The following is an 18,460-nucleotide window of genomic DNA, read 5'->3' as shown; positions in this document are numbered from 1 at the left end:
CAAATGTATTCACCCAGTATGCTTTGAAAATTAATGCAAACCAAATAAACACACATTTCTAACACCCACCAAGAAGTACTTCTTGCTCTTTGGGGTATATTCTGGATCCCATTCCTCTTCCTTCGGTCTCTTTTGAAAAGTAGTATTTGAGTTGTTTGGACCAGTATTTGTCCCAGCAAAAACTCCTCTGGCTCTTCCTCTGCCTCTAATTCGAAACTGATTAACATTAACAAAGTTGTTTAGTAATTCAATCAAAAGGTATTTAGTTACATGCAAACTCTAATTTTACTGCAGTAACAAAAAACATATTTCCTAATTTCCTTCCTAAATCTCAATTTCATAGCCACTGAGGATAGAAAGGGTGACTATTTTATATTATAGGCAAAAAATTCTGCCTACTGCAAGTTAAAATGTTAAGAAGAAATGCAGTCAATCTAAGTATTAGCATACTGACTGCACTTTCATGGCCTGAACTAGTACTTTTAAATAATAGAGTTGGTTCTTTTCCCTTTCACTAGCCAAGAGTTGTCTGATTCTTTGAATTATCATTGGAGTCCCAAGTGTTCAACTACACCTATCACCATATAAGCAAAGCTCTTCTCTTTCCTAAATGATCTAATTAATGAACCCTACTAATAATTGACTGTATACTCGCTTACAGGAGGAATCTGAATATAGAAATTGACGAGTCAAGAAGATGCACTATGAAGTCATTAAATTAATAATTACAACAAATTTATGCAAATATGGGGATAATGTGTAGGCTATGTAGAATAAAAAGAAAATTATATGATTTCTATGATTATACGCATATAAGCAAGGACTGGAAGGCAAAATAGGCAAAATAAAAATAGCTGTAATACAGAGATTAGGATTTTTTTTAATGTTTTAAGGCATCTTTTCAAAAACTAAGTGATTAAAGAACTAGATCTCAATAACTTTACTTGACTCTTGGGTCTTTATGCACTATGTAAATATTAATCCGAAGTTTAAAAAAGTATCTAGTTTATATATATATAAATTTTTTTAATTAGATAAAAACACTTTTTACTCTGTATACAAAGAAAGCATCATCCCAGCTCCAGCCCCTCCTCCCAACCCTTAAATGGCATATCTTAATGAAGATATTATCAAAAACCATTTCACTTTCCAAGACTAATTCTGAATGCAGGAGTAATGACTCACAACAATGTCTAAATTATGTATTTTTAACTTTCCTTATGCACAGTGCTCTAAAGTAAAGTCCTACCATCAATCAAAGGTATTTCTACTACTTACAAAGGTTCCTCGTGGTCGGCTAACTCCTCCAAAGCCTGAGTATTCTTTCAGTTCATGGTGAGTTTTAAATTCTTCTTCTCTTTCCTTCTTACTCTCCTTTTCTTCTCGAGAACTGGGAGAAGAAGGTGATGCTGAAGAGGATGAAGATCGAGAATGATCTTGCTCTCTACTTTTATGTTTACTGCAAAATAAACAAAGAAAACAAAAAAATATGTGCTACTTTAAAAAAGATAAAGACCCTGTTGAATCTTATAATAAAAGGAATATTTTTCAAGTCAAAAAAAAAAAAAAACTAGCCCCTATTAAAATTATTACATAACTAAAATGATTGGGTGTTAAACTTTGACACAGTCTGTTTCCATTCTCCTTCAGTTTTTTTTTTTTTGTTTTTTTTTACATTAACTACTGAAAAACATGATATGGCCTGCCAGTTAAAAACTAGCAGTCTGGAAACTTCAAGAATAAGGTTCAGTTCTTCAATATTTTTAACTTTTTTCTTGTTGTTATTTTAAGGCAAGGAAAAGAAGAGTAGGAAAAAGTAAGAATGTTCTTAAGGCCAAGTTTCAAAATGACTGCAGTCTGTACACCCTGGGTGAGAACAGATGGTATGGTTTGGGCCATAACTCCATTATAGAAATCAAAAGCATATGACATACAAATACCAGTCATAAATTTAAAAAACACGAGTAAAATCCACCATTTACCTAATGAATAGCAAGAAAACGATTATCTATGATATTCAGTATTCCTACTATTTATTTGACTCTATGATGATCAATTTTATATGGTTCTAATGCAACACCCGAAAAGGTCATACCTGCGATAACTCTTACCACTGCTAACAGTATCCATGGAAACATTACTTTGAAAGATAAATACACATTGCTATTTCACATAAAAACTAGTCCTTCCTCCCCCCCATCTCTCCCATGTTAAACCACTAGATATCAGTTTAAAATTCTTGTACTCTGGGTGTTATGAGTTGAAAAAGTGCGGAATCAAGCATAACGAACCAAAGTTCTTACACAAACTGTTTCTAGAAATGCACTGCATTGAAGTCCAACCTCCTGATGTAGCCTGGATAATAGGACACATTAATTTGTCATTTTTTTTTTCAGTGTTAGCTTGCTATTCCAAAGTTTTTGTCCTCATCCACCATAAGCCGTGTAAAAGACAAATACATTTTTGCTGTAAAACAAATAATTTTAATTGTTTAAATTTAAAACATTCGATTACACAGTCAAAATTGAAAGCAATTAAGCTGACAATTATTAAAGGCTAATTAGAAGCTAAACCTAACTCACACAGTTTTAACAATTACCTGTCATCTTTGTAAGATTTGTATTCCTTGTAATCTTTTGGAGTTTTTTCCTGCTTTCTTGATCCACTGGATTCCCTGGAGCCCTTGGAATCCCCCCGTTCTTTACTTCTTTCTTTTCTCCGACGATCAATGTCATGCCGAAGATCAGCAGAATCACACCTTAGTTTTTTATCTCCCTATAAAAGACAAATGTAAAATACAGATTTCAGGAAAGATGTAAGAAAAAAATATATATATAGCCAAATTTTATGCCAGTTTCTAAATTGGCATTTTAGTATGAGAGAAGAGTAGACCATAACATACTACTTCCACACTTTGTTTTAGTTTTTGTTAAAAAATATGCCTGGTTGTTTTGACTAAACATTTGTATACACAGCAACGGGACTAGGGAAGTTATGAAAGGCTAATTATCTTGAAAATGTCATCGGTTTTTGTTCAAAGCAATCCGTAATAAACTCTGTACAGAATGACATATTTTTCCACTCAGCACATCCTCATTGTCATCACTCATCCTTTTCACAGGGTTTCTTTTTAAATGATAGAGGTTATACTCTATCTGTAGTTGTGGTATAGCCTTCTACCTATAAAGTTATGGGATCCTAAAGTAACGGTTCTCATTACTTAAGCCTCATTATCATCAAGCTCTTCCCAATAAGTTGACCAACCCAATAAAAACCACTTCAAAAGGAAGAACTGTAATTTCCATAACATGCAAGTGGAGTATGATTAATAAAACCAAGTAAGGTTGAATAAGGGTAGAAACAAAGCCAGAAAGAGATTATTCCCAATCCTGTACTCAGTATCTTGGGCCATATACTGCCCTTTCTCAATTCAGGTATTGCAACGGACATTAGTTTAACTGGGTCACAATTCACCTCCTTCTTGTTCCATTGCTTTTTCAAATACTATATAATTTAGGAAGATGGAAAGAGGCATCTAGGAATGAAGAAAAATTATACATCAGTAAGATGCTAAGCAATGTGGACATCCTTGCTAGTATTCAACAATAAGAAGTACTTATTCTGGGAAATCCAGCTATGATATTCATAAGCATTCATAAAACTGGAAGTGTATCTCCAAATGGTATCAACTACTCACCTATTTGCTCCCTGGGTAACAAAGAAAATCTAATCAAGAGCAAAAACCTTCCTTTTTCACTTAGGTATTATGAAGCCCACAAGCAACACGATAATTTAAGTAAAACTATAAACTCCAAAACTATATACACATTAAAAAATAACGTATTTATTCATTCAGATCGTAAGATGAAGGATAAAAAGCAATGTCATATCCTCTTGTCCATCCATAAGTAATCACTATTTTCTCTCCTCCAGATGAAAATCTGGTGAGTAATGAGGAAAGAAACAAGATATTCACTCTGTCAGAGCACAAGGATAGACTAAACTGTTGGCAAAACAAAATTAACCAACAGAACCCAAGATACTGAAAGTAAAAGCCAAGGTTAGTATTCACCTCTCAGAATCTGTTTTTCCAAGATTAGTATGCCCCATACAGAGAGACCACTTTCTTTTAAGCTTTAAATTTCACATCTAGTAAGTTAATAAGATGCCCTATTAATAAAATATTTGTATAATACAACTATTAATAACAGCTTCTGGAAATGAAAGTGCCAATGTTTTCATAATTGCTCAACTATTTAGCTCTGCAAAACCCATGTAGTCTCATTTTTCTAATTAGAAAACCAAATGTCCAAGAGGCTAATTAACTTCCACACATCATAGAAATACTTGGCTACAGCCAAAATTGGAACCAAGCAGCATTTCCAAGTCCCCTAATCTTTTCATTACAATGGACAGTTGCTATTTGTCCCTACATTTCTACTAGATAAGTAAGGCCTGCCATATGGACTAGCCTATCTAAAAAACACCAATTTCAAATCATCAGAATGTATGAGTCCCCTTAACAAACGCATTCTATTCTCACAGACCTCCCTCCCCCAACATTCACAGGTTCTTCTCTCAAGTTTAAAAGCATTCTTCCCCAACCCACAAAAATTCCAATAGTGAGTTTTTATTCCAAATGTTCATTTGTAAATCTGTTCTTAGAATATTTATTTCTTAGTCCAGATCAAAAATGCCCAGTAGCATGGGGATTACTTCTTGTTCTTGCTGTGAAAAACCTAGAAATATTAATTTAGGCATACATAAATCAAGGAATATTTATTCTGACTCACTTATTTAACCCCAAAACTTTATATAAAAACCCTACTATAATTTCTATCGTTGCTTTTCTCATTTTCCTTTATCTAATGCTTGATTATTTACCCTTTGCTTAGAATGAATTTCTTCCTTTTATCATTTTTAAAAATTACTTTTGGTTTTACTGGAATACATAATACAGTGTCAGCTTAATTTCTTTTAGGAAGGAACACTATGTGCACCACTATAAATGCATTTATTTACAAGTTAAAAATAGATGACCTCTGCAAACATTTTGTCCACGCAAACTATACTTAATTATATAGTATCATTAACTGAGTTGAACTTAACATTAAAATAAATGTCCATTCAAAACATACCTTTTGATTTTCTTCTTTAAAAACTCTCTCTTCCCCTGCTAAACGAGTATGCTTCCTCAGGGCACTTGGAGAGATGTCAATTCTCCTTAATGTAAAATAAAGTCTATTTGTAGTCACATTAACTTTATGGTTCAAAAAATTCCTCAGAACTGTCCATTTTAATTAAGGATATAACTAGACAGTTATTTCTCTCCCAAATAAACCTTAGCATTGTAAGATTATTAATCTAATTCCAAATAATTAAGAAATAAAGACTATATCCTTTAAAAATAAATTTAAAATGCTTCAGTATTTTTACATATAAAGTCTGAAGTTTTAAAACAAATTAATCATAAAAAACCCATATTTTATTTAAATTGAATATTATCATCCTAAGTGTCAAGCATCATACAATTATACCTCCATATCTTCAATGAACACATGAATAGGGTTATTTGTTCCTAAATATCTCCAATATTTTTACATAATCAGTGGATCTTTAGTTTTATGCTGTGCCTTTCTTTCCTTGCCTTTTTTAAGCTAGTGTCCGTTGCCAACTTCTCAGAGCTTCTTCAAGCAGCCACCACCAAAACCCTACCTACTATGACTAAGCACTAGATACTTTATAACCAATACTAATTGTCACCACTACCCTGCAAAAGAGGCACTGTTGTCCTTATTTGGTAGATGGAAAAAACTAATGTTCAGAGATTAACTAACTTGTTCATCACAATACAATGAAGTTACAGAACCAGTATATGAACATAACTGCCTGACTTTTAACATTCATGCTCTTCTTATGAAAAACAGTTCTACCTGTTACCAAGCATTTTTATTTTACAAACTTACTGGAAGTAAATTAAATAAAGGGCTACTCTAGGCATCCAACTTCCTCCCAAAAAAACAAATGTGGTATCTACTGAATTCCTTACTGGGGAGTGATTAAGACTACTGTTAAGTTGTTAAGAACCTGTTTAAACCAAGTGAACTGAAAATTAAAAAGAAACAGTAAATTACAAACTTTTCAAGGCTGGAAATACACTTATTCTAGGTACAAATCAGAAATAAAACCAAAGTTCATTTTATATCATGATGATAGCACAGTTCCATTATGATACTGTTTAAACAGTGTCTATCAAAACATTTTTTATATGCCCATACAACAGTGCACATACCTGTGTATCTCAGGGCTCTTTTGCCTGGTACTATGTTCTTCGGTGGCTTTCTGATACGAAGTGAACCTCTCGTTTAGGGTCACTGCAGCTGATTTGAAGTATTGCTCTGTTGATTTAGGAGAAATACTGCCCAATTAGTTATCTTTACTTCAAGAAAGATTTTCATTTGTGACAGAAGGGCATTTGCCAGGTGAAAAGAAAATAAAAATACTCAAGAAACCTAGCAGAAGAGAATCAAGTGTTACAAAGAGCTCCTACCCTGTCCCTTTTAACTTTTTGTACCTCAACAGGTAACTGATACAAAGTTCCTCAGAGGGCACTATCAATACTACATATAATCCAAGAACAATAAACAGATTAAAATTGAGAATCTCTAACTTAATTTCAATAACGAACTACTTCCTCAAACAGAACAAAAAGGAACAGTAAGTGGATGTCCTTATACCTTGCCAATATGAACCAGAGGTTACTTCGAGTAATCATTTGCAGAAAACAAAAAATACTGAAATAACAACACAGTTGGTTTTAGTACACTAATAAAATTATTTCATCAAGAACTACGTTGACAACAAAAAATGGATTTAAGAAAAAAATGAATAGTACCATTTCAATTCAAAAAATATTCTTCAAATCAGTTAACACTAATTACTCCAAAAATCTGGCATCTTGGCAAACCCAACAGCGTATTTGCTATTGTTCTCTTGTCCTTCTTTCAAATTTTAAAATTAGTAATATCAATACTAGTTTTTAAACCATTCAAGATACGCTGTAAATGTAAAATAGAAAGACGTATAAAGTCATGAAATGTTACATTATGAAGCAAGCTATCTGCTTAACAGGTCAACATACATCTGTGTCAACTTACCGCCCAATATCCAGCACATGTCTCATAACCAATCATTAAAACTTGAAACGGCCACTACAAGGGTAGTGCCTCAATCATAATTCCATGAAACCCAGGAATTTGAGCTAGCAACTCAGTTTTTATGCCATTTTTGCCAGGAAGACAGAAGATTCAACTTTGCCTGTATCTTTCAACAGCTATTTTACTTTGAAACATGGATTTTGCCATTTCAAAACATATTCCAGGACCTAGTTACAATGAAAAAGAAAACATCACTGGGCATTTTCAGCTCTAAAGTAAGAAAGAGCTGTTCAGATCGGTTGTACAATACCAATAATGAAACATAACTACAGTTCTTTAAAAAAAAAACAAAAAACAAAAAACAAAAAAACAAAAACAAAAAGAAAATGAAAAAGAAAAAATTTTATCAAAACCTGATCTCAAAATTCAGCAATAAATTGTAAAATGTGGAGACAGGTCAAAAAAAGGTAAAAAAAGAAAAAATGTTAATGTTTCATATTTTATGTACCACAATATGGTCATAAACTGGCTCACAAACCTAGTTATAGCCAAATAACAAAACTCTTGTTACCATGTTTAAATAATTACAGTCAAAAAGAAATTCATTCACTATTCACTGTTTTGAAACATCAACTGCATAAAGAATTTGCTAGCAACAAGTTTCAGCTATTACAACGAATTGTTCTCATATAAGACAAACTTTTTAAAAAAAATGGCTTTTAAGACCAACAACCATGTAGCTTCCTGGGTAAGAACCTATTTCACAGTAAGTTGCCTTTTAAACACAGAAAGAAAATAACAAAAACAAAACAACCTAATTGCCCAAAAAGTCATACCCTAAAACCTTTGAAAATTATTAGTAACTTTGAATTACATACTGGTGAAAATTGAGCACCATTACTTCGAAATGAACATCCTTATCAACCTTCAGGACTTAAAAGAAATATAACTATCATCCTCATTAGTAACTATTCATAAATTCACTACTCGTCTAACACATTTTTAAATTTCTTAAACTTTTTTTCCTTAAAAAATTCCAATAAACTCTTTTCCAGCTTATCATTTAAAAAAGCTAAGTATTAGAACAAATTAAGTAACAAAAATATAGATAGAAAATCAACACTGCTTTTCTGCTGGTTTCAGGTTTCTTTAAAAATTGAGGAGAAATTCTTAATAATATTCAGTAACAATATGACCTCACTTTATTATAAATCTATGCAAGAGTGCATTATAAATCCTATGCATGCAATGAAAAATCATCTGTAAGCATTCTGCCCTTCAAGTACAATGACACATTTCAAAGACTTCCTGTTAAATAAATCTTTATTAGTTTTATCATGATATAGCTTTTTAGAGTGTGTTTCAGCTCTATTTGGTATTTCAATCACTTTTTATTAAATATCTCCACATAGGTCTTAATGCTAACAAGACTGATCACTCTTTCATGAAACTATTCTTCCAAATTTCTAATGGTGTCTATGTAAACTTGCTAGCCCTAGAGTACATTAATTAAAGCCTAACTATTCATTTTAATTTGCAAGAAATGTTTAATTCACAATAGTAAACATACCTTTAACATGATGAACCAAGGACACAATGTGTTGAATAAAAGACTCTGAAGTGCTTTTGCTGGCCTGTGGCAACTTAATGTGGTCAAAGATGGATCGGAATTCTTGTTCCTTCTTGACAGAATGGACAAGTGTACTAGCAAGTAGCCTGTCTTTAGTCAAGGAAGCAGGTCTGGAGCATATCGGTAACAAACACACACACAACAAACAAAATATACCATTGGTTTGAATACGAAATAGGAGTATGTTCAGAAAATAAGATAATTAATTAGAATATTAACTAAATCACCACAGATTATTTCCTGGGCATCAGTGTGGAATTACCTGTTAGAATCATCAAGAGGAACAGGTGCCATTTTGAGTTTGACTTCAGGACGATGAGAATCACTGGCTATCATTTTGATCCTAAGTGGGCTCTCCTCTCTGAAGGTAGACTTTTCTCGTGCATCCAGATTCTTGTGTAGAGGGGGACTGTAATCAAAGAGGTCTTTGAGCTTTTCAGACTTTACCTGCTCAGGTGACTGAGTTTCTTTCTTTACTGTTATTCTCTCAGAACTTTTGTCGTCTTCCTTGTGCTTATCTTTTGCAGTGCTAGGCCTTTCCACTACGTAGCCAGTCTCTTTAAGTTTATAATTTTTTTCTTCTCTAAATCCATCACTTTCTCTATTGCCTTTCAATGAAACTTTGGACTTGTACTTGGGTCCTTCCTCCTCAGTATTCCGGTGAGATGTAGTAGCAAAATTTTTACCCTGATCTGCAAGGACTGACTTCCTGAACTGTCTATAATCCTCTGTCTCCTCTGTGTCATCCCCTTCTGAATCATTAAACTTTTGTTTTCCAGACTCTTTATCACTAAAGTAATCTAGCGCTTCCTGATCTTCCCATTCTCCCTCTGCCCTCCCTTTCTCTGATCCTTTCTCCTTTGGAGCCTCTTTATCCCTGGTATTACCCCTATCAAGCAGGAATACTCTAGACTCTTCATCTGTGAACCTGTGAATAAGCAGAGAAGAGGATGGTAACTCTGGATTGCATTCACTGTGGATCACTTGCATACTTATATGTATGAAGATCTATATGACCGGCGAGATCTGCCCAATATCACAGGACCAGTAATAAAGAAAAAAAAAAATCTTACTGAAAAGTGCTTTCTTCAGATTCCACTTTAAAAAAAACATTAAAAGCATCTATACAGCACTTACGTACTGAGTTTTTAAATAAATTTACATATTAGACCTCCTGAAGTTTAAAAGTAAAGCCTTTCCCAAAAACCTGTTCTAGTCACAGACCACAATTCTGCACTAAGAAATCCAATTATCCAGAACTTCTATGACATGCAACACAGTTTAATTTTTGAGGCTAAAAACCACTAACAAAACAGTATACTTATCAGAATTCTACTTATACTCAAAATTTCAGACTGTAACACTTACCTACCAAAAGAAACGAGTTCACAAAAGTGAACTTAAATTAGTTAATATTTAATATTCTAACTGAATCACAAAACTATTTCATATACACTTTGCTGCAGAAAATGATTCCTAGCAATACTAAGTACAAACTGTATCAATTCAACAAGAAATTTAATTCTAGTTTGTACAGCACTATCCCATAAATAGCCTGCCTCTTCTATGTTCTCACTTGAAAGTCAATCAAACTACATTAGCAACCAATTTTCACTGAGTTTAGCAACGCTTTAGCAATGCTTGAAATCAGAATTTAAACAAAGTATGTTTCAAACATTACTAGAATAAGAAATACCGTTATCTTTTCTATGGTCGGATAGTTTTATTAAGAACTGGCAGCTGCATGTATTAATACCACACAAATAAAAACATGTACTATAACTACATTATTTATATGTTACATTATAATGAAGAAAACAAAATAAGCTTTCAATGCTCTAACACAAAATTCATCTAAGATCTTACATATTAACCATCAGTTATGCTTTATGCTACTCAATTTCTTGTTTACATTCTTAATTCTGGACTGACTGAAAACGAATAAAATTAAAAAGAGAAATATCAATTAGCTTCTATTAAAACACTTCAATTTCCAAAGTTAAGTTAACCAGATGTAGTATAAACAACTTGAATTATAAAGTCGTGAGTAAAAACAGCTAACTACACATCACGGTACAATTTTAAGTCTTATAAATCCAAATAGAATTCAAAGAACAAATGTATTAATATTATCATCTAAATATTTTAACGCTTACCTTTTTAAGAATTTTCCTGTCTTCGCAGTTTCCTGATCTCCACCATCAGGATAAAATGAAGAACGTCCCCTAGCCTCATCTCTTGGAGCATTCTGTGGTGTGATTGTCTTTGCAGGGCTTCTTCGTGAAGGGATATGATGAATTGGACTATTCTGAGAAGGACTGTACCGACTAGATCCATTTCCAACAGAACCAGACCCAGACCTTTCAGGACTATGCTGAATGGAATGTGAATGCTGAGAGGGGGTGTTTTTTGCAGAGTGGACTGTACTGAGCATGGGGGCATCAGAGCAAGATGAACTCTGACTAGGTGGTGTAGCAATTGGTGAAGGACTATGAGGTGATCTAGGACTATTATCATAAGCTGAGAGGCCAGGCCAAATATCACCAGATGTGGCTGATGATTTGTTAAACTCATCAATAGATTCAGATGGGTCATGTTCAAATGTATCTTTCGGCTCCTCCTGTGATTTACTTTTCAAAGGACTCTCTTCTTGGGGCTCCCCTTCAGCTTTTTTGGTTTGTTTTTCCTGAGACCCTCGTCTTTTAGAGACAGGAGATTTGCTATATGGGGATGAAGAACGAGAAGAGGATGATCTTGGAGACCTAGAAGATCTATATGACCGGCGAGATCTGCTTCGGGATCTTTGAGAAGAAACGGATCTTCTTTTTGGACTCCTGGAACGTGAACGACCTCGTCTAGGACTCCTAGAGTGTCTTCTATTCCAGACAGGTCTATAACCACCTCGATGATATCTACCTCCTCCTCCTTGATAATACCCTCTGCCCCTTCCTCTGTACCCATAAGGTCGTCTCATTCCTCTATTATTTCTGTAATCTCGGCGATAATCTCTAGAATAAATACGATCTCTACTACGAGATCTTGAATATGTCCTGGAACGAGACCTAGAACTAAAAATGAAATAAATATCAATGCAAGAAAAACAAACTATTCCATTCTACCATTCTAAACACTTATGGTTGAACGTAACATGTCAATAGTCAAAACCAAAAATGTACATTTGAAAAACAAAACCTCTCATTTATACAAAAGTTTACTGTTTTTAATGAAGGAAGTCTCACTTCTAAGGTATTGAGAGAATAAAGGCCTTAGGAACGAAGGCACAGAAAACAGGAAAATATCCACCAACAGGACATACCAACAAATTATAGTAAAGTTATACAGGCACTTAAAGTAAAAGAATATTTAATGGCATAAAAGAATATTCATCAATGAAATACTACTGGCTAAATTCATACATAATACTGAGACATCAGAATCAGAAACAATGAGAAACTATGAATACAAAAGATGGCTTACTGTCAAATAATTCTCACGTTATCCAATTTATCTAACGTTATAAATTCAAAGAAATTCACCATAAATGCACAGTGTAAGAATCTGAGATCTGAAGTCACGCTAACTGAAATCAAACCTAAGCACTGCCATTTACTAGCTTGCAACTTGAACAATTCTCAATCTCTCCAACTCTAAAATGAAGGTAGAAGAGATTCACTTCACAGGGTTGAGAATAAAATAATGAGTTCAGCATTGTGTCTAAACATAGTAAGCACTCCATGAATATTTGCTGATTATCATTATTAAAAGAATTAAAAACACAGTAATTCACCTGTATCTCTTCTTTCTAGAATGTGATCTTGATCTTGATCGAGAACTAGACTGTGATCTAGACTTTGATCTTGAAGAATGTGATCTAGAATTGGAGCGACCCATTTCTTTTCTCCTAGTCAATGAGAGCAAAAGTCAAAAATCACAATTCAATTAAAGAAGTTTCCCATTCTTATTTATTTTCAAAGACCGATTAAATTTTACAAGACATAAGTTTCTTAAAGGATATTACTCATCACCATTTTCATATGAATACTAAGACAATTCTCCCTATTTATCTTCATCTGCATGACAGTTACTGTATATAGTAGGTAGAAGATTTCTATGGACTGCACCACCTATGTGCCTCAATTCAAAAAGGCAGCAGCTGCATAAGCCAGGAAGAGCAATACAAGACTATAGCAGCATGTTAGATTTTATTCCATGCCCAATACAAATGCCTACCTGTCCTGTAAAAAAGATAAATATCAGGTAAGGAACCTGAAACAAAGAAAACACAACTGGCATAATACTAAAAATAAATAAACCTAGCACACTGTCATCCTAAATGCTTTATAGCCTTAAAATGGGACAAAATTGGGGCGCCTGGGTGGCTCAGTCGTAGGCATCTGCCTTTGGCTCAGGTCATGATCTCAGCGTCCTGGGATTGAGCCCCGCATCGGGCTCCCTGCTCCGTGAGAAGCCTGCTTCTCCCTCTCCCACTCCCCTTGCCTGTGTTCCCTCACTGTGTCTGTCAAATAAATAAAATCTTAAAAAAATAAAATGCGACTAAATTAACCACTCCTTATATATAATACTGCATGATCCCATAAAAATGGGCTTATGCGGGGTGCCTGGGTGGCTCAGATGGTTAAGAGTCTGCCTTTGGCTCAGGTCATGATCCCAGGGTCCTGGGATGGAGCCCGCAGGGAGCCCGCTTCTCCCCCTCCCTCTGCTTCTCCTCCGGTCATGTTCTCTATCTCTGTCTCAAATAAGTAACAAAAAAAAATCTTAAAAAAAAAAATGGACTTATGTGACAATGCTAGTTCACCCTGTAGCTTTCTGGTAAGTTGATGAAAAAAGATAAAAGATAAACTGGAAAGACTGAAGAAAGATACTGGAAGTACAAGAAAAAGAAAAGTTGGGCACCAATATTCAAACTTTTCTAAACACTAATAATATCTAGTGCAATAATTAAACTTCACTGGGTACAGAAATAACAGGGCTAAATAATTTAGATCTACTCTTCCCAAAATTAAACATATATATACACACATATATATATGCCTCCCAAGTTTATTTCTGCTATAACTATTTCTAAATTTCCACTAACTTATTACCAAAATAATTGTTTCCATAAAAATGGACTCACTAAACTTCTAATAGTCTGCAATTGCCATATGAACAATTCCTCCTACAACTGAATATTTTTGAAGGCATTTATTTTATCTACCTAGGCACTGCTCAGTATTATGAAAATAGTATTTAAGAGTACTAAGATTGAGTTGCATTACAAAAGCAGCAACATAATGTCTGCAATCAAAAACCATTAAACGACAAATTCAAGGTTTCAGATTATTTCAAAATAAAACATAACTATCCTACAGACAAATATTAGCTCTATCTTTTCATAAATAATACATAAAGATAATAATTATCTTCCTCGGAATTATAGTCAAGACCGAATGAGTAGATACATGTAATACAATCAACTTTAATTACCTTAACACCAATGCAAGGGTGTTAAAAAGTTGTTACGGAATTCCTCTTATATGCATACGAGAAAAGGAGTTATTGGCCTGAGTCTAAGTTGAGGTATTTATAAAAGCGGAAGGAGACACACAACAGAGAAGCGAGATAAAGAGAATCTTTTTCCTACAACTTTTAAAATCTGGCTTACTTCATATAAGCCACCAAAATGAAACAAAACAAAAAACCCAAAAACAAAACCAAACAAAAAAAGCTTCAGACCACAGCACTTATAATCACTCAGACTCATAAATTAAGTTTTTGCGTTTTCTCAAATAAACCAAAACTGAAAACTAGAAAAACAAATGCTATTTACCTTGGGTTTTATGCAGGATTAAACAGTCAAGTGAAGTCTTTAAGATACTGTAAAGTTCTTCCTGGAGAAAATGTTCTGAGAAATTAAACTCTAAATTCAAATTCCTAGCAAAGAAAAAAAAAATACAAGTTTGCTTTATGGTAAATTAAATACCACTGTTCACAACAATGAATTATACTGGCACTGAAATAAACTCTTAATAAAAGCACTAATGATTTCAGGGAAAGGGAAACTCATCTAGGAAATAAACTTTTAACCATAAAAGCTTAAGGAATTTTTTTTGTTTTAATCAAAATGTAAAAGTACACCATGAAACGGACAGCATTTTACTTTTTTTAAAAGATTTTGTTTATTTATTTGACAGAGAGAGACACAGCGAGAGAGGGAACACAAGCAGGGAGAGTGGGAGAGGGAGAAGCAGGCCCCCCGCGGAGCAGGGAGCCCGATGCGAGGCTCGATCCCAGGAGTCTGGGATCATGACCTGAGCCGAAGATAGACGCTTAATGCCTGAGCCACCCGGGCGCCCCGACAGCATTTTACTTTTTAATTTAAATACTTGAATTCTCATTTTAGTAATCTGGGCTTTAGAAAACAGAAGCTATGCTGCTATCCTATCAGAAAATTTCAAAGTGGCTAATATAATGCCAAATATGGTATTCCTGGAATATCAAAACATGTCATCTATCAGTAGTTAGTACCATAATGCTATAATTATAAATTACCTCAAGTGTGAGTTTATTTTTAATGCTTTGCTACTTATCTTATTCTTTATTCTCTCTTGGCCACTTCCTTTCTACAGGTTAGTTTCATGTGAAACTGGTTTTTAAAGTTCTTATTAACAGCTATCATAATAACTCTAAGCTCAGTGCCTAAAAGCATTGTGATACATGTACAGACATTTCAATAAAAGAACAGGCAATAAATGAAACAAATATCTAATAGATTAGATATCTTCCTAAACTAATTTACCATTACTATGCAAATAAATTTAAATTTTGTGCAAAATATTAAGCAGTTATCAACACTGAAGAGGTTAGCCTTGTAAGTAACATTCAGTGACTGATCACCAGTGATGTGCGAAGGATAGTCAAAAACCACTAGGGGAGCAGAAACTAAAGAAGAGAAGATTAATAGTATTCATGCCTAACCTCAAGGAATTCACAGACCAATTTTAAATTTAAAAAAATACACATAAATATGAAAATCTGTGACTCTTACCAAAGATCCAATAAAAAAAATGCAGTAAAATTGGAAATACAAAGCAAAAGAAATGTTAAGATTAAACTGGTGAATTAAGAACATTGTCCCCTATACACCTATGACCCTACAGTGGGGGAGATTAAGAGATGTGAGGTTCAAACTAGGAAGAATAGGAACTAATAATTAAGGGAAACATACTAAAATAAAAAATATAAAAAATAGACCATAGGTACAGACACAAAAGGATTTCTAAAGTGCAGGCATGTTTAGTTTTAAAAATATCAAATTCCCCCAAGGGGGCAGAAAGAAACTAATCTTCTAAACTGATGTGTTATGAAAACTTTATTCTGGACCCCGAAGTCCAATACTACTGATTCACTGCTGGAAGTGATACAAGGCTCATTTTAGCTAACACTTCCCCTAAACAATTTTAAAAGGTTAATTTTAATTTTCACATATCCAAAGAAAAACCAACTGCCAAATCCCTCTTTACTCCAAATCATGACTTTTGAAATTCCAAAAAAAATACGCTAGGAATAACAAAGGGAGGAGGGCTGTAGGCTGTTATACTAATAGATACACATTCTTGTTCATAATCTAGAAATATGGTTAAATATTCATAAAAAGAACTCCAAAATCATGTGAAGTATGACACAAAATATATTTAATAGTATTTAATAATATGTAATATTTAATACAAAATATATTTAACATTTAATAACAATATTTAATATAATTAGTACAAAGGCTAAAATCAGCTCAGCAAATATTTTTTAAATGAAAGTCTATGTAAAAAGCACTATGCTAGGTTTTATGGGAAACAGGACTATGGAAGAGGTGCATGCTCTCCAAAACCCAACTAAGGAGGAATAAAAATCAATAAACCATAGCCAAAAACATCTAAATACCAACCATGTGCTAAGAACTGTGCTAGGTGACTTTAAATAAAATCATCTCATTTATTCCTCATAATCTGATAAACTACATGTTAACCCATCTCTCAAATAAAGAGAATTCTAAGTTGTGAGAATTAATCTGAATTAATGAAGTGTTTATTATATGCCAGGCACTACTATTCTAGCACTGGAAATACTGTACTTCAAGTGAGACATTACGTTTCCTACTCTCTTGGAGCTTATGTTAAAGGGAGGGAAAGAGGGAAAAAAAACCCACAAAACGATGTATTAAGAGGTGGAGAGGAGGACTACAAAGGTAGTGCCTTTGCCTTGAGCCCTCTTTAAGAAGATAACATTAAAGCTAAAGACAAGATACATTGCAAAGTTACAGAGAAAGAAGAGCATTCCAAGCAGAAGACACAAACTTGGCAAATTCAGGACAGAAAGACCACTAAGAAAGTTGAGGCACTCTCATCATGGAGAGGGTGTGAGATAAGGTGAAAGAGGCAGGAATGGACCAGATCACATTGCATCTAGAAAGCAGGCCAGAGTAAAAAGTAGATTTTATTCTAACTGCAATGGGAAGGCTCCACAGTCAGGGAAGTCACACCAACAGATTTACATTTTAAAATGGCTGCTGTGAACAGCATGGACAATATGGAGAGGAGAACAAGGAGATAAATTAGAAGGTTGAAATTCAATACAAAGGTTAGCTGGAAAAGGTAGTAGCAAGGAAGTTGGAAAAAAAAGACAGTCAGAATCTGGTTTGGAAGCGCAGTCAACAGTATTCGTTCATAGATTGTTGATGTGAAGCAGAGAGAATGGGGAGAGGGGAAATTCAATGGTGTTCCTAAATTCTCAGTTTTGGGCTCAAGCATCTGGGAGATGTGCAAGTTTGGGAGAGTAAACAGATTTCTTTACCCTTTTAGGTTGCCCATGGTCACAGAGTGTAAATGGTTAAGCCAGAATTTGACCCAGATCTCCTGATTCCAATTCCTGCACTCTCTCCAATACCCTGACAGGTGCTTGATGTGGCCATAACCTATATATAGAATTCAAAATGCCAAATCAATCTTCCCTTTATTACAACCAAGATTACTTACTAACAGACTGTAAAAAGAAATGTAAAAAGAGAGAGGGAATAAATTGCTTTATATATTTTTATCCAAGTGATTCACCAACCAGTGAGAAACGTAAGAGAATAAATCAGGATTTATAAAGTTCTTAAATACCTTAAGAAAGTATCTTTTATGCGATATTACATTAAAATCAGCTAGAACATGTGATGAAAAGAGCAGACAACAGAGTTCAACAAAATACTCAAGCTAAAGCCCCCCAAAATGGGTTCTTTAGATAAGAGCCAAGTTTTCATTTTAGCAGATTCAGGGAGTTTGGCTTCCAGATTTCTATAAACAAATTATTGCTATTCACATCTTCAATAATCCTAAAAATAATATCCTAAGACTATTATTACAACAGACTAGCTTCAAAATCCTGACTTGACCATTAACTAGATGCTCAACACTGGAAAAGTTACCTTAATCTCTTTCAGCTTCAATTTCCACAGGTATAAAATAGAGTTAACAATAATGGTACTTTCAGGTTTAAGGTTACTTGAACTAATGAATGTAAACAGCATAAAATTTTGCACACAGTGTACACTCAAACATCAGCTATCATTATTGGTAACTGATTTGTGACAGTTTTTCCTGCAGGTTATCTAACTTTGCTTCAAATGATTCTTGTC

At 33.9% G+C, this 18,460-nt stretch overlaps 1 protein-coding gene across 6 annotated transcripts in view; it reads right to left on the bottom strand.

The window, feature by feature from the left end:
* Positions 1-18,460, bottom strand: part of BCLAF1 (BCL2 associated transcription factor 1) — a 30,041-nt gene that overhangs the window by 8,542 nt on the left and 3,039 nt on the right. The window contains exons 2-12 of one of the 6 annotated variants that reach the window (XR_004820192.1): positions 14,618-14,721; positions 12,575-12,688; positions 10,944-11,855; positions 9,050-9,715; positions 8,728-8,897; positions 6,293-6,398; positions 5,139-5,223; positions 2,600-2,775; positions 2,304-2,466; positions 1,279-1,459; positions 70-216 (exon numbers count right to left, since the gene is read on the bottom strand). Coding sequence is in view for 4 of the 6 variants with exons in the window: in XM_035728476.1 (XP_035584369.1) it covers positions 70-216; positions 1,279-1,459; positions 2,600-2,775; positions 5,139-5,223; positions 6,293-6,398; positions 8,728-8,897; positions 9,050-9,715; positions 10,944-11,855; positions 12,575-12,678 (2,547 nt within the window). In the remaining 2 variants the exon portion in view is untranslated. The remainder of the gene's footprint in view (positions 1-69; positions 217-1,278; positions 1,460-2,303; positions 2,467-2,599; positions 2,776-5,138; positions 5,224-6,292; positions 6,399-8,727; positions 8,898-9,049; positions 9,716-10,943; positions 11,856-12,574; positions 12,689-14,617; positions 14,722-18,460) is intronic. The other 5 variants (XR_004820193.1, XM_035728477.1, XM_035728476.1 and 2 more) reach the window with 5 other exon arrangements.

The sequence above is a fragment of the Zalophus californianus genome, chromosome 7 (genome assembly GCF_009762305.2).
Source record: "Zalophus californianus isolate mZalCal1 chromosome 7, mZalCal1.pri.v2, whole genome shotgun sequence".
Taxonomy (NCBI): domain Eukaryota; kingdom Metazoa; phylum Chordata; class Mammalia; order Carnivora; family Otariidae; genus Zalophus; species Zalophus californianus.
The sequence above is the reverse complement of the archived record's forward strand: the minus strand, read 5'-3'. Positions and strand labels throughout refer to the sequence as shown.